The 16,056-nt window shown below is 36.0% G+C and overlaps 1 protein-coding gene across 1 annotated transcript in view; it reads right to left on the reverse strand.

The window, feature by feature from the left end:
* The window catches only part of LOC129218462 (uncharacterized), a 252,624-nt gene that overhangs the window by 49,966 nt on the left and 186,602 nt on the right, over positions 1-16,056 (reverse strand). Inside the window, exons 4-5 of the mRNA XM_054852737.1 lie at positions 13,896-14,035; positions 4,272-4,431 (exon numbers count right to left, since the gene is read on the reverse strand). Of these exons, the coding sequence (XP_054708712.1) occupies positions 4,272-4,431; positions 13,896-14,035 (300 nt within the window). The remainder of the gene's footprint in view (positions 1-4,271; positions 4,432-13,895; positions 14,036-16,056) is intronic.

Genomic DNA, 16,056 nt, shown 5'->3' on the forward strand with positions numbered 1-16,056 from the left:
TAATTTTCAATGGAAAGCAGGCCACTTTTCTTTGTATTATCAACGGCAAAATTGCATATTATGGCATATTGATAAAATTATCAAATTATTATCCGTCAGAACAGGTATGCATAAGACACACAATAATCCACCTATAACTGGAAGATATTTCCTCCTTCTGGCTGCTGCAATCACATTTTTTTTGGAGCAATCACAATTGCTTATTGCTTTCATTTGAGTGTTTTGATGTGCTATCATTTTATTTTTCCAACAGCACCCACTGCAGCATCACCGTCAATCGCCTCTTCACGATGCTGCTCCTATAGCGAAAACCGCCTACAGGTTGCGTCCATATCCTACACACACGCGCATACATACACAACATACACACACACAAACGCATACACACACAAACACATACACACACCTACACACACAAACTCATACACGCACGCATGCATACAGACACCTACACACACAAACACATACACACACAACTACCCACATATTCATCCTTGCACACAGACACAAACACATATGCCTACACACACATACCCCGTCCCCACGCACACAAACACTCATACACACAACTACCAACACTCATGCCTGCACACAGACACAAACACACATGCCTACACACACATACCTCCTACACACAAACACCCCCCCCCCCACACACACACGCCTTCATACACACACTCGTGATTGCGAAAAACATAATTTGAATTCAAGATGACAAAATTCAATTTTTTTGGAGCAATCACATTGCTTATTGTTTTCACTTGACGGTTTTGATGTTTTATGATTTTATTCCCCCCTCCCCCGCGTTCCTCTGCAGCATCACCGTCGACCTGCCCCTCCCGATGCTGCTCCTCTAGCGGAAACCATCTCCAGGTTGCGGTCGTATCCTACACACACACACGCATACACATACATACACACACTCTCAGCCTGCATACACACGCCTACACATAGACACAAACGCCTACATACACACACACACACACTCGTGATATCGAAAAACATAATTTGAATTCAAGATGTCAAAATTCAAATTAATTTTTTTTTGTCTCATGAATAAAACTTCTCAATCTTGGAAGTTAGGCCCAATAACAATCTATTGAAGTACCCATAGCTGTCTTGGAGATGCGAAATCATCATCATTTCAGCTCAATTAACAATTAAACGCTTAAATTCCTAGTCTCAGATTTATCTCAATCATCAGTGAAAGGAGTACATGTTTGAAGAGAAAGAATTTAGAGATCAGGGTAAAACCAAAATTAGTTTCATTTGTTTGTTACATATAGTATATATAGCAACTATCTGTGGCTGTGTAATATTTTTCTAAGCATCGATTTTATGCAACGATATCTTTTCAGACAAGTGGAAAACTTTTTGCAGAGAGAAAAAAAAAAAAAAAAAAAAAAAAAAAAAAAAAAAAAAAATGAATTTTGACATCTTGAATTCGAATTATGTTTTTCGCAATCACGAGTGTGTGTATGTAGGCGTGTGTGTTTGTGTGTAGGGGTTATGTGTATGTGTGTATAGGCATGTGTGTTTGTGTCTGTGTGCTGGCATAAGTGTGTGGGTAGTTGTGCGTGTATGTGTGTGGGGAGGGGTATGTGTATGTGTGTGTAGGCATATGTGTTTGTGTCTGTGTGCAGGCATGAATGTGTGGGTAGTTGTGTGTATGTTTTTGTGTGTGTGTGCGTGTGCGTGCGTGTGTGTGTAGTTGTGTATGTATGCGCGTGTGTGTAGGACACGGATGCAACCTGGAGACGGCTTTCGCTATAGGAGCAGCATCGTGAGGAGCCCGTCGACGGTGATGGTGCGGAGGGTGGCGGTGGGAAAAATCAAAGGAACGTCAAAAACAGTCAAGTGAGAACAATAAGCAATCGTGATTGCTCAAAAAAAAAATCTTTTGATGCATTTGTTGAAGTTATAATTATTGCTTAAGATATAAATTTTACCCACTAATTATTTTGTCAATTTCACACTTTGCCAGTACATTTTTTCAAAAAATTGAAATGAATGTTAGATATACTTGCTTTTGCATCATTTAATTATTTATCTAGTTCTTTGAATTTTCGTAATTTCACATAAAACACAAAGAAAATGCTAATGTAATGATTTTTTTTAAAGCTTGGAAATCCAAAACCGATTTTGAATTTCTTCAAGCAAATAGTAGAATTACTGTTCTATATTCCTGCAAAATTTAAAAACTGTCGAAAGTTTCCCTCATTTAAATTTTTGGGCCTATGTGAAGGGGAAAATCGGCATTTTACAAAATGTCACTAAGTTCCAAAATGATTTTGAAGATAAAAGGAGTTAAAACACAACTTCAAAATAAAGGTATTTCTTTTATGACACTTATCATGTTATTGGATGTCAATTTCAACGAAGCTAATACATTCCTTAAAGCTTGAGATTAAAAAATATGCTTAATTATGAGAAAATCCGAATGTTTTCAGTTTTTAAAACACGGTTAAAAGGTGATTATAATAATGTTGAAAGTTTTACTCATATCAGATGAATTGCCCTACTCCATAGATTACAACTATATATAACTTTCATGTTTTGATTAAATAGTTAATAAAATACAAGCTTTCAAAAATGCAACATTTAGCATTTATGAGAATGCTGTTTAATTTGACCAATTTTCAATAGCATGTAACTATTTAAATAAAAAATATTTAGCCAAAATATTTTAGATATTTTTATATAGGCATAAAAGGAATCTATACCAAATTTCATAAAAATCTGTTACTATGCGGTGTCCACTTTTTTTGTGAATTTTGCTCATTTCGTATGGAATGACCCATTCGTATTGCTAATAGAAAAAACACAATAAATATTTAGCTCTAACAATATTAATACATTAAAAACAAACTTATAGATATACCTGCTTTAAAGCTCAAGTTTTAATTTGAATTAATGCTGCATTAATGATATAGTCTCTCTGTGAGCAGTTGGCTTTTGATTGGCTGAAGCTTGAACTATTCCAATTGTTGAAACACGGGTTGAGAAAAGCAGCAAATTTTTCAAACAAAGACTTTGTTTTGCCCATAATTATTGGCTTGGACCCAGGGCCCCATTAAAATATTAGGGGGCTCCAGGCCATATGCTTTTTCGGGGCCCCTGTGTAGTCAACCCTTACAATTTTAGACATTGGCGAAGACAGTTTTGGCTATTGGTTTAAAAGAATAGCAATTTGGGGGCCCCCAAAAAGTGGGGGCCCTAGGCCACGGCCTAGTTGGTCTATTTAGTAATCAGGCCCTGGTTGGAGCTACTAAGAATTTCTCCTCTTTCATCCAAAATATAAGTTAGTACGCACAAGAATGAACATCTTTTTACGAGAGCCAGACTATTCTATAGAAGAATTTTGCGTAGAAGACATGGAAGCTCACACCGTGGAGTATTTACCTTCTTATATCACTATAGAATGTGTTTCCCCAAATTAGGATACTGTAAGGAAAAATGTCAAGAATAAATGAAATCAGATGAATAATCTTAAATTACTATGCAATATCTTTTTCATATGGAGCGTGGAATACAAACAATAAACGAAGTCTCTTATATACTATTTTACAAATAGTTTTGGCTGCCCTTTAGATTCTATGCAGCAAACACGCAAAATGTAGACTAGATGTAAGCAAAGAAATGCACCAATTGGCGACGTTAATGACGTTTATAGCTTGGACAGGAACGAATTGTTTATAAGCAAACCGTGAAGGCGAATAGTATAGGCTAGGGCCGTGGTAACCTGATTGGTAAGGCATTGGACTCGGGACCGGAGGGTCTCGGGTTCGATCCTCACTGGTCGAAGACCCACCGTCGTATTAATGGTGATTGGGCGACGTTAAATATGCTCGTGGTCACAATGTCCTCCAAGTGAAACGATATCTCTGGGGATGCCAGACTAGGAAGTTATTCGGCTTCTGGCCTGGTTCTAAATTGTCTCTCGAACTGTCCATAGATGGCACCACCATCTATTGTGTTGTCTTTGTGCTGTCCTGGAAAAACAAAATCCTGGAAATATTGTGGATTAATAGAGGTATAAGTTTCCCTAGTGGAATAGCAGAAACCTCAATCTGTGTGTGTGAAGGAAAGAAAGAAGAAAGTATAGGCTTAATTTCTTTTTAATTCCAGAGCAAATCCACAAAAGTGGCCATAGTAACAAACCTTCTAGCAACCTGTTTGTTTATTTTTTCGGTCTATCTTTTTCGTGATCAGGGTGTAATAGAAGAGTTAAATTAAGTAAATAAATATGTAAAAACAAAAATTCAACTTACTAAAACAGTGCCAAATTTTGACGATATCAAGTTTAAAATGATTCACGAAACCATATTCTTGAAAAAGATGCACGAGAAGGTAGGATAGGGATCGTCCACCGGTAGAAACATCAAGATTGAAAGTGTTGAAGGACCAGCTATTGCACTTGGACAGCAGAGTCTTGGGGAGAAAATAATAATAACCGTTATTATGCGAAATTTATATCTATAGGAGAATTCAAGATTGTGTATATAAACATTAAGTAAAAGCAACGGGGAAAGACGAAAGACTCAGAACTTCACAGGAGTGTATGACCAGGAATCCTCGTCTGATAAACCTCAAGATTACCCCCAAGGTCCCTTATTAGTGATCTTTATTTTTGATGAATTTTTGATGATGTCTGTAAGAAAAGACTTACAGGATATTCTGATGGCTTGGGGCCTTTCTTCTGGATTTTTCCCCTATTCGCAGAAAGAGATGATATACCAGACTCCTATCGACTCAAAAATTGACCTCGTCACAATGATTAAGGAAGCAGCTCAAATTTGCTCAAAATGCCTTGTAATAATGAAACCAATCATTTGTTAGTTTTGTTTAGCCAGCTTAAATGCAGGGCCATTCCAAGAAGAGCCGCCATTTTGCTGTGCACGTAATAGCTCATATATTTCATTTAAAATTAATAATTTTTAAAGATTATGAACAAAATTTTTGCACTTTCAGCATATACGTTTTTTTTCTAAAACAACAAAATTTTGTTCATTACTCCTTTAAATTACTATTTTTAATGAACTATATGAGCCGTTACGTACAGGTGAAAATGTCCATTTTTCTGGGAAAGGCACCTGCAGATGGTAAGGTGTTGTGACTCAGGATTTGTATACGTATTGCTCAAACGTAGCTATCTAAAAATGGTATTAGTCATTCCTGCACCTTCATTTAATCTGTAGTAATGCAGTTTGTAATGCTCGTTAGACAGTTCTCTGTTGTTCGCGTTTGTCTTTATGTCTTCATTCCCCCCTAAATGCTTGTTTGCTCACACAATTTTGAATCATCTTGTTTATACTTAAAAATAACGTTTTTAAAAAATAAATAAAAACGCTTTAGACAGAGGGGTTGCATAGTGTCTCTATTAGGGATGCGCCGATAAGCAAATTGGTCGATTACAGATTAATCGGCTGTTGATAATCGGCCGATTAATTAATAATCATAATGAATATTTTTTGATACTATAAATTTCTCCATCATATTTTTCTCTTATAATTTAGACTTTAGAAATAGTCAATAGTAAATTTCTGAGGGATTACTTATGTTTCTCCACTTTCCTAATTTTCAGAAAAAAAAATTCAGAATTCCATCGGATTTCTTCGAGCAAATTTTCAAACTATTGTTAGTAAAATTGAATTTTATAAACTAGGCATGAAGATTTTTTAATGTTAGGGGGTAGCCTGAGCCAGCAGGCTAATTTAAGAGCACTTTTCATTAAAATATATTTTATAATTATTAGTAGCCATTTAATCCAAGACTTCGTCATAAAAATTATAAGTTTATCTAAAAGCAGTATGCTAAAGGAGAAAAGTATCGACACATGAAAAATGTTGCAGCGTTGTATATACATACGTATATTTATTAAAAATAGAAAAAAATAAAAAATAATAATAATACTTCAACCATCAGAAAAAAAAAATAACAAGTCTTGTGTATATTTTTTTAATCAAATGATGTTTAATAATAATGAGTTTTTGTTGAGTCAAAACTTAATAACTTAAAGAGAGTTGTTAAATATATGATGTAATCACATTGTAACGGATCCGGTGAGACTTCCAACTTTCTTGAAAGGACGACACAGTTCTTGATTAAGAATACAGGAAATTTATTTACACTATGTACAGGGAAGATTGTCAACAACTGCTAAAGTAATCATCAACAATTAAGCAAGTATCACACAAACCGTAAACTCAACGGTTACACACGTATTTACTTCCAAATACGAAAAACAACACAGCGAAATGCCTCGCAATAAACAGAGCTAATACACTCTCAGCACACATTCTCAATCGAAACTAACTTTTTATCACGCGGGACGCTTTTATAAACATCGAAAGAAATCTCTCAAATATTCCACAAGATTCCAAACGCTTCTCGAAAATAGTAGACCGTTATCAAATTTTATCAATGAACAAAAAAAAAAGTTGGGGGGTCGTATACTTTAGCCGAATGTATAGGGGTTGTATATTCATTACGGGAAACTATTTACAGGTTACGTTGCTATAATAATGGGGGATTTCAATTTTCCGGGAATTGATTGGAATAATTTTTATCCTAGTAATGGCAGAGAAGAGGAATTTTTAAAAGTAATTGATGACTGTTTCATACATTAAGTTGTAACTCAGAGGACTCCAGAGGAGCCGATTTTGGATATAGTTTTCTGTGACGTACACTGTAAAAACGATTCAAAAACGTTCCTGGAAAATAGTGGGCAGCTTATATGCCCAATTTCTGCCAGTAACTTATCTTGCTAAATTCAGGAACGTTTTCCGCTAAAATTCAGTAACCTTCCTGATATTATCCTGGAATCCCCCTGAAAAACTTAGAAATCTTCCCGTTGAAAGTCAGTCGGGTCTCTGGAAAATTAGAGTAACCTTAAGAAGGTATAATATGCTTGGAATCTTCCTGATTTATCAAGGAAGTTGCAATAGCAGTAATGCAAACATGGCCAAAGCTAAGACGGAATTGCGAGCAAGTATCAAGAATTTTACTCGCCTGCAACTCTTGCAATGCTAGGCAACCCATAGACTTATTTACTCTCTCTTGGAGCTTTATCAGAATGGACGGGCCTTATTCGAACCGAAACCGATAGACTATATAAATACGCTCAGTTCATCTTTTAACTGGGAGCTAAAAATATTTTTCACAACAGTGAGAACTCTGCATTCGTGCGACTTGTAGCAATTCAGGAAACTTTTTGACAATGATACTTAATTTTTCCAGGAAGTATATAAAAACCATTAAAATCCCGAAACGTTGCACGGAAATACTCAGATACGTTTCGGAATTTTTTTTACAGTGTAGGAAGTCCTGTTCAGGGGTTGTGCGTAGGGGATCATATTGGAGATAGTGATCATAACAGAATTTGGTTCTAGATTGAATTTGAAGTGTACAAAGCTGAAAATTTTATGCTTGTGCCCAATTTCATAAACACCGATTTTTTTGCATTTAGGCAGAGCTTGAAAGAGGTTTTTTCGTCAGGATTGAAAAATAGCGATGTAGATCAGCAGTGGACGGAATTTAAGGAGAAACTGGCGAAAACGGTTGGGGATTATGTTCCATTTAGTAGAAAAGGTGTTAGTACTAAAATTTGGCTCATGTGGTTCTCCAGGGATGTTCAAGAAGCTCTAAATTATAAGCAAGCGGCTTTTCGTCAGTTTAAGGAAACTGGTCAGAGTGCAGATTGGCTCCAGTATTGTAAGGCAAGACGAAATTTTAGGTATTTGGTACGGATTCAGAAAAGGGAATTGGAGCAAAGGCTAGCAGATAACATTGAAGGGAATCCTAAAAATTTTTTTGCTTACGCTAATTCTGGGAAAGCTCGAAATTGTCAAATTGGGCCATTCGTTAATGAGCATGGAAATTTAATCAAAAACGATAGGGATATTGCAAATGTTCTTAATAACTTTTTTCCAGTGTATTTAACGATAACTCTATCTCAACAGTTGACACTAGCAAGACACAAGCTATTATGCAGCTTGAGGATTTTGTGTTTTCCAGGGAGGAGGTTCTATTTCATTTGAAAAAAATTATAGCTACTAAAGATCCGGGACCAGACAATATTTATCCAAAAATTTTAGTGGAATGTGCAGAGGAATTAGTGGATCTTATTTTAAATACTTCAATGCTTCTTTAAACTCAGGGACAGTGCCAGAGGACTGGAAACTAGCCAACATTAACTCCGCTCTTCAAGAAAGAAGCCATTCCTTTCTGATTCAAGGAATCCCGTAAAAATTGAATGGGCCCCTACTGTTGATCCTTCTATTCTACTTTTGAATATATGATTTGTCTTATCTGTGTACGGATATAAAACTATTTCAGCAGTGTAGTTATTCAGTAGTACTTAATAACATTCTAAATTACTGGGCTTATACATTTTTCCTTTTAGTTTTTTTGGTTTTTACGCAGTCAGGTTTTTTGTTTTTATTTAATAATTTTTTATTTTACACTTTTTAGTTAATTTTCAATGACTTTGCTATTATGATTATGAGATAGTATATTTCGCAATCTTATCATTTCATTGAGAGAGTTTGTTTGCATCGTGAGGTTTATTAAGTAACTTGCGGTGATCTAAACTACTGATAATTAGTCCCTCTAGGGACCTAGCTCGGCTTAAAGCTACATGTGCTTCACTTTCGGCAAAAATGAGCGACCTTCAGTCAACCACAGCACAGCTATATAAACAGCCTGTATAACTCATGATGACGCGAAATTGGAAACGTCGTCAGTCAAATCTTTACTTTCTTTTGGTGCTTAATTGCACTGGTATATTTTGATATGGACCACAACTTGGGTGCCTTGTCTCCCTTACGCATGATATATATTTTTATTACACATATAATAAAACACATTAAAGAATTTACATCACAAAGATGGGAAAGTACAACCGGAGCGAGGGTGGGAGTCGAACCCACCGCCTAGAGTGTGCCAATGTCAAGCAGTCACTCAGACCGCTCAGCCACTGAGGCCCCGTCAGTCCTCCCCCACTCCCTAAATCTTTCTCGCGAAACTCAGTCCCTTGAAACAAGGCAAAAACACATGCAACATGTTAGAGATAAAAATCGAATTAGTAGACTTTCTTTTGGTGCTTATTGCACGGGTTTATTTTGATGAGGACTACAATCTGAGTGTCTTGCTTTCGTTACGCATCATATATTTTTTATTACAGTACAGAATTCATATAAAGAACACATGAAAGAATTTACATCAGAAAGAGGGGAAAGTACATCCGGAGCAAAGGTGTCTTGACTCACCGCCTCAAGTGGGAGAAATAATCGCTTGGGCCACTAGGCCATTGAGACCCCCAATTAGTAGACTTAGTAAACAAAAAAAATTCAGGCAGCGAAAACTACCTGCATTTGTCGCACGCAGGTAGCGTGCGACACCCAACGTTTGCCGATCCCAAACTGAAAAAATGGCAAATTGGTTTTTGAAATGGTACTTTTGATTACTGTCATGTGTTTAGTGACACTCCCAAGGTTAAGACAAATCGATTGACGTAAGAATTACCAAAATTGGCCAAGGTGATTAGCCTGTAGAACGCCACATAGGAACAGACATACATACATAGACTGATAAACACATCACACTCCTTTGCGTCGCAGTCAGGTAAAAAAAAAAAAAAAGAGCTTGAAATTCTATCTGTCGTAACGAATTGCCACGTTTAAGGTCAAGTTGTGAAAAATTTTATCACTCTGGAAGTCTGAAATTTCAGGAACTTAAAGTACTTTTGGTTGTCAATATGTTCTATTATTTTTGTGAGTTTGAGTTCATTAACTTTTGTGCAGCACGCATGCAAAGTCATGACAAAACGAAGTAGAGAAACCTTTTCCTGGATTTTAGGATGTCATAAATTAAGAACAAAAATAATTCAAAAGCTCGTACTTAGTAATTCTATTGTCAATATACATGGTTTTGAGTGGGCAGAAGTCGCAGAGCGTAAATATTGATGTTCTAAAAGATATTGCATCCAAGTGACTATCAAATAGGTTCACATGAAAAATTGCCTATTTTCAATGCGCTATACCACAAGTTTGTCACCTTGCATCTTCTTTTCGTTTATACCATTAGAAAGAAAATATTATTTCCCTATAAAAATAAATTTTCTTTCTGATGGTGTTCTTTCAGATAAGCATGAAAAAATGAGCTTGAAATACTATTTGTAGTTTACGAGAAAATATCGTTCTAAATTAAATAAAGAATGGTGATTGCCATCGAAACAGGTGAATAAGTGATTTTGCAACTGTTATAAGTCAGAATTAGTTTTTTTTTTCGCTTTTAAAAAGCCATTTTTTAAATTAAATATGATAGAAACAGAGACAAACATCCTGTTCTGGAAACAGACTGATACATCGGACAAAACAAGATGCTTTTCTCTTTCTACCATATTTCATTTGAAAAATAGTTTTTAAAAGATAAATAAAAAAAATAATCTGTCTACTAACAGTTGCAAAATCACAAAAGCCGGTTTCCGTGCAATCATCATTCTTTATTCCTTGTAGAAGGAGATTTTCTCGTAAGCGACAAAGAATATTTCAAATTCATTTTCTTATGCTTATCTGAAAGAAAATTTACTTTTATAGGAAAAAATATGTTCTTTCTAATGGTATAAACGAAAAGAAGATGCAAGGTGATAATCTTGAGCTACAGTGCATTGAAAATTGGATTTTTTTCCCATGTGCACGATTTTGATAGCCACTTCGGATAGCAATATCTTTTAGAAAATCAATATTTACGCTCTGCAACTTTTACCCCTCAAAACCATGTATATTGGCAATAGAATTACTAAGTATGAGCTTTTGAATTATTTTTGTTCGGAATTAATGAAATTCAAAAATCTAAGAAAAAGTTTCTCCACAGCGTTTGGTCAAGATTTTGCCTGCGTGCTACACAAAAGTTAATGAACTCAAACTCACAAAAATACTAGAAAGTATTAATAATCAAAAGTGCTTTAAGTTCCTAAAATTTCAGACTTCCAATGTAATAAAATTTTCCACAACCTGACCTTAAACGTGGCGATTCGATACGACAGGCAGGATTTCAAGCTAAATTTTTTCCCTTATTCGAAAGAACACCATCAAAGAAAAAGCTTATTTTGATAGGACAAAATGTGTTCTTTCTAATGGTATAAATGAAAAGAAGATGCGAGATGACAAACTTGAGCTACAGCGCTTTGAAAATAGGCTTTTTTCACTTAAACGGGTTTGATAGCCACTTTGGATGATAATATCTTTTCGAAAATAAATATTTAAGCTCTGCAACTGTTACCCTTTAAAAACAAGTGTTTTTACAATATAATCACAAAGTACGAGCCTTTGTATTATTTTTGTTCAGATTTTATGACAACTTAAAATCAAGGAAAAAATTTCCCCATCGCACTTTTGACGAGTTTGCAAGCGTGCTATAAAAAATGTAATGAGCTCAAATTCATAAATATACATGAGTGTGTTAACAGCCAATTGTACGTTAAGCTCGTTAAATTTCACGCTTCCAGGGTGATACGTTTTTCTGCAAACTTTGGCTAAAGATAGCAATTTGTCACAAAAAGCTCATCCGCCATTTCGGGTCATTTTTTTGGGAGATTCTAGATCCTCAGGATTTGGATTTCGGAAGCTAAAAATTTGCATAGGTTAGTTTTAAAGGCATCTCTACACCTCTATAAAATTTCATCCAAATGGGAGAAGGTCGAGTGGGGACCACTAGGTCACTTGACATGGAATGACTCACTAACCAATAGACAAGGATTGCAAAAAAGTCCGTTTTAGCAGTAATTCGTTTTAAGAGTGGTAGAATTAACGAGGTTCGTCTGTATTCTCAAGTAACAATAATAAAATAAGAACAATAATAATAATCAGCTAAAAAAAGGAAATAAAAAAACTCAAAAAATTACTAAGTTAACATGCTCAAATATGACGAAATTAATGCTCTCAAAACTACGAAAATGATTGTCAATTTGACGAAACTATAATGAAGAAACATTTCGTTACATTTGACGAAATTTGCATCTTGAAACCAGAGACGGAAGTAGTTTCCTCAATTTGACGAAATGTTCGCATATACCTGGAAGCGATTTCGTCAAAAATGAAGAAAATTTCGTCGAATTCGAAAGTCCATTTCTGAGAGTGTCTGCAGTTTTGGTCGCCTTATCTGAGGAAAGATATTTGTGTATTGGAAAGGGCTCAAAGAAGGGTAACTAGACTAGTAAGGGGACTCTCAGATTTAGATTATGATACCAGACTTTATAGGCTTAAAATGTACAGCCTGGAGCAAAGGAGGATCAGAGGAGACATGATTCAGTTGTTTAAATTTATCAAAATGAATGATGTTAATGGATTAAATTTTTGCACTGAAAGCAAGACGAGGGGGGTCATTGTTTTAAGCTATTCAAATCTCAGGCTAACCTGGAAATCAGGAAAAACTACTACTTTAGTAGTGTTGTGTGTGTGTGTGTGTGGAACAGCTTATCGGAAGAGGTGGTAATGAGCAAGGAGGTAAATAGCTTTAAGAGGGCCATTGATCTTCATTGAGGACTAATAAATTGAGTAGGACCCGCCTAGCAGGGCCAAGGGCCTGTTGCTGGTCGTCACATTTGTATTTGTATTTGAGGTAATCAGGTAAATCGAGGAAGTAATCGGTTCTAAGTTTCTATTTTGATTGATTCGTTTGGCGGAGCACCATAGTAACATTGTTTTAAATATGAGTGGACAGTTAAAAAATGAATTTGTGGATCAAAGTTACCTTGACTAGATGAATTTCATTTTTATAATAATATTTTTACAAAGAAAACCTCAGATGATTGCCGCGTTATTGTAAATAGATGGTTACTGCCCCTTACAAGCGATGCAATTGAAGAGAGCTCTGAAGTAATTTCAAAATATGCTTAGATTTTAAGCGCGCATCGATTTCTAATTTAATGTTATTAGTGTTCTATGTAAGTAAATAAATACTCTTTTTGCGTTAAATGTGCCACCAACTTTCGCACATTCGAATCACCTCCTGTTGAACACTTTCAATTTTCGATTCCTCTGATAGCACAACATGTTACGACAGAGTTACAGCTACAACACTACGAGTCATAATGGTCACAGTCACAAAGTGACACAACTGTGAGAGACGTGTCACACTGTGACACATTTGTGATATGTTTCAAGTGATTTCACAGCGACGTCACTGCAAAATTAAATTTGTGACCGGTCACTATGTGACACTGGGAAGATGTCACTGCTACGTTACCGCAGACGAATATTCTAAGTTAATGAAACCTGTTGATGATTTTGCAATGACGTTTTGTGGGCGTCACGCGACGGAGGATATAATATTGTTAGAAGAAGATTATTATTAAAACGCGGGATTACCTTTTATATAATATTCCTCAGAAGGCTGTCATTAATGTTTTCTTCTTATATACTAATGTAAATGTCGGAGTTTGAACGGGGCACAATCGTCGGCCTTCGTGAAGCTGGATTGTCTTATCGTGCAGTAGCCGCTCGTGTGCAGCGTAACAGCAGCACAATCATGCGTGTTTGGAAGCAGTAGACGGACGAGGGTCGGACAGCTCGGAAATCCGGGAGTGTACCCCGAAATGTGACGTCAGCTCGCGATGGCAGACACCTGGTGCGTATGGCGCTGACGGACCGTACAGTTTCTTCTAGACAATTGGTCGCACAGTGGTCAACAGCTACTGGTGTTTCATTGTGTGTTTCATCAATTCGGAGACGTCTGCTGCTGCAACGTGGGCTGCGAGCAAGGATTCCTCTCACGCAAAACCTATTTGGGTACTTACTAGAGTGAATATTTATGTTGAAAATAAAATGAGCCGGAGTGTTATATAGACAAGGAAGTTTAGTGTTTTTAAAACTCAGAACTAAAATGTATCATACCTTCGTCACTCCAGCATAAGTGTCATCTAAGAGGTTCAGGTCAAGCACACGGGTGATGACAGGTTGTCGCGATCTACTACCAGCAGCACGAACCTCTTGCTCCGTGTACGTCAGAGGAAAACGCTCGACTTTCTTCACAGCTGAAACCAAAATGTTGTGGTTAGAAAGAATTGCGTAAGTCAACTTGCATATGGTGTGGCTCTAATACGTTGAGACATGACCTTGACAACGTGTACTTCTTTTTGGAAAGTTCAGTAAGAAAGAGACGTGTTACTGGTTCGGATTCGAGTTGGAATACTTTCGCAAAACTACTACGATATAAACCCAACTAAACACAAATCACTTTTCCCTACTACCCCAAAAAAGGAAGTAAACATTGCCAAGGTCATGCTCAATTTATCAGAGCTTAACTTTAGTTTCGAGTGATTATCTTTTGGAAAACATCTGGCAAATAAAAAGAAAAACAGGTCTTTGTAAATTTTAATTTCAAACAAAGTATTTGTATTAAAACATAGGTGCCTGTTTTTTTTTATTAAAATGCAAAAACTTCTACGAAAAGTTATTGCCTGCTCTAAAGCAGTGGCTCCCTATTTGAGCGGGCGATCGCCCCAAAAGAAGCGATTTGGCTCCACGTAGGGGCAATGAATTCGTGGTTGAAGATACAGGGGCGATGAGCATTCAAAAAAAACAAAAAAAAAAAAAGTGCGAGACGAAAATTCTGAACTTCCCTGAGGACAAAATTTAAATTTTTTAAGTTTACCTTGAACAGTCAAAAACTGACACGAAATTAAGATTTGAGGACTCTTAAAAGTAAGAACTTTTAGATACCCTTTCTTTCATTTCTTGCTACCTTATAAGTTAGAGAGCTCTTTGCGGACGAGGTTTCTAGTATGACTGTGAGGCAAAAATTATTTTCAAGCAATACGGATACGAGTTAGCCTGACTGAAGCTTATGGATGCCTATTAACAAGTGTGGGAAAAACTGAATCGCTTCTTATTCCGATGCCGACATATTTAGTTGTAAGAGGATTTATTTCTGTCATCCAGCTCATCGCAAAACAAAGAAATAAATTGGATATTTGCATCAAAGGGAACCCGTACCTGAACTGAAACTGGTGAACATAAAGCCTAAAATCGAGGTTTTAACTGAAATCCATCAAACACAAAGCAGCAAGGTGTGATTAAAAATGAGCAAATGAGTTTTCAAATTTTCATTCCCCCCCCCCTCTTTTTTATTTCTTTTTCGAATTTTAAAAGTTTACGTTTTCAAATATTTCCAGATTCTAGTTAAAAAAAATAACGAAAATGAACTCCTGTTTTTGAAATGCAGAACAATGATCTCATTTAAGTAAAAAAATATATAAGAAAAAGATACATTTTCATTTTCTCTTTTTACAGTTTGGGGGTGACAAGAGAAATTAGTTTTATTATTTATATTACTCCAAATTAAACCTAAGCATTTATACTTTCAGAATAACATGTTCACTAGCACAACAAACTCATGATTTGTTTCAAAAAAATCAAATTGTGGAGGGGGAGGGGAGCGGTAGGTGTCAGTTAAGTTCTAGAGGCGGGGGCGATGGCTCAAAAAATATTGAGAACCACTGCTCTAAAGTGCTTAAATGACTTACACTACTGTCATTCTATATTTAAGGCGGGTTTACTGAACAAAAGTCAAATGTATGCGAAAGAGCCCTAGTTACACACTTCCTTACAAAAAAGTTTTAAATTGGTTGTCAAAACGCTATTAACCATTTTTAAACTTTCATAAAACGAAGTGTGCTATCAGAGAGCATTAAAAGTGAATGAGGCAGAAAATTCTGGCTACTGGTTTCAATCAGCGGCATGGAAACTGACTTACACCACTATCATTCTCGCTTCAATAGCAGTTTTAGTAAATGACAATGTTCGTACACTCTGAGTAGACAATACAGTCTTTTTTTTCTTCACATCCTGTGCACTTAATAGAGGAACCCAAATCCATGCTTAACTCAATTTAAAAACTTTGACTTAGATCCCTACCATTCTAACTCCTCTTGATAATGAATCATTCGTGGACAATTTTATAGAAGAAACGGATAGGGGAAGGGGGAGGTATTTCATCAAATTGGAAAACCGTCGAATGCATTTAATTATGCAGCTTCGATCTGCCAATTCACTT

The sequence above is a fragment of the Uloborus diversus genome, chromosome 3 (genome assembly GCF_026930045.1).
Source record: "Uloborus diversus isolate 005 chromosome 3, Udiv.v.3.1, whole genome shotgun sequence".
NCBI lineage: Eukaryota > Metazoa > Arthropoda > Arachnida > Araneae > Uloboridae > Uloborus > Uloborus diversus.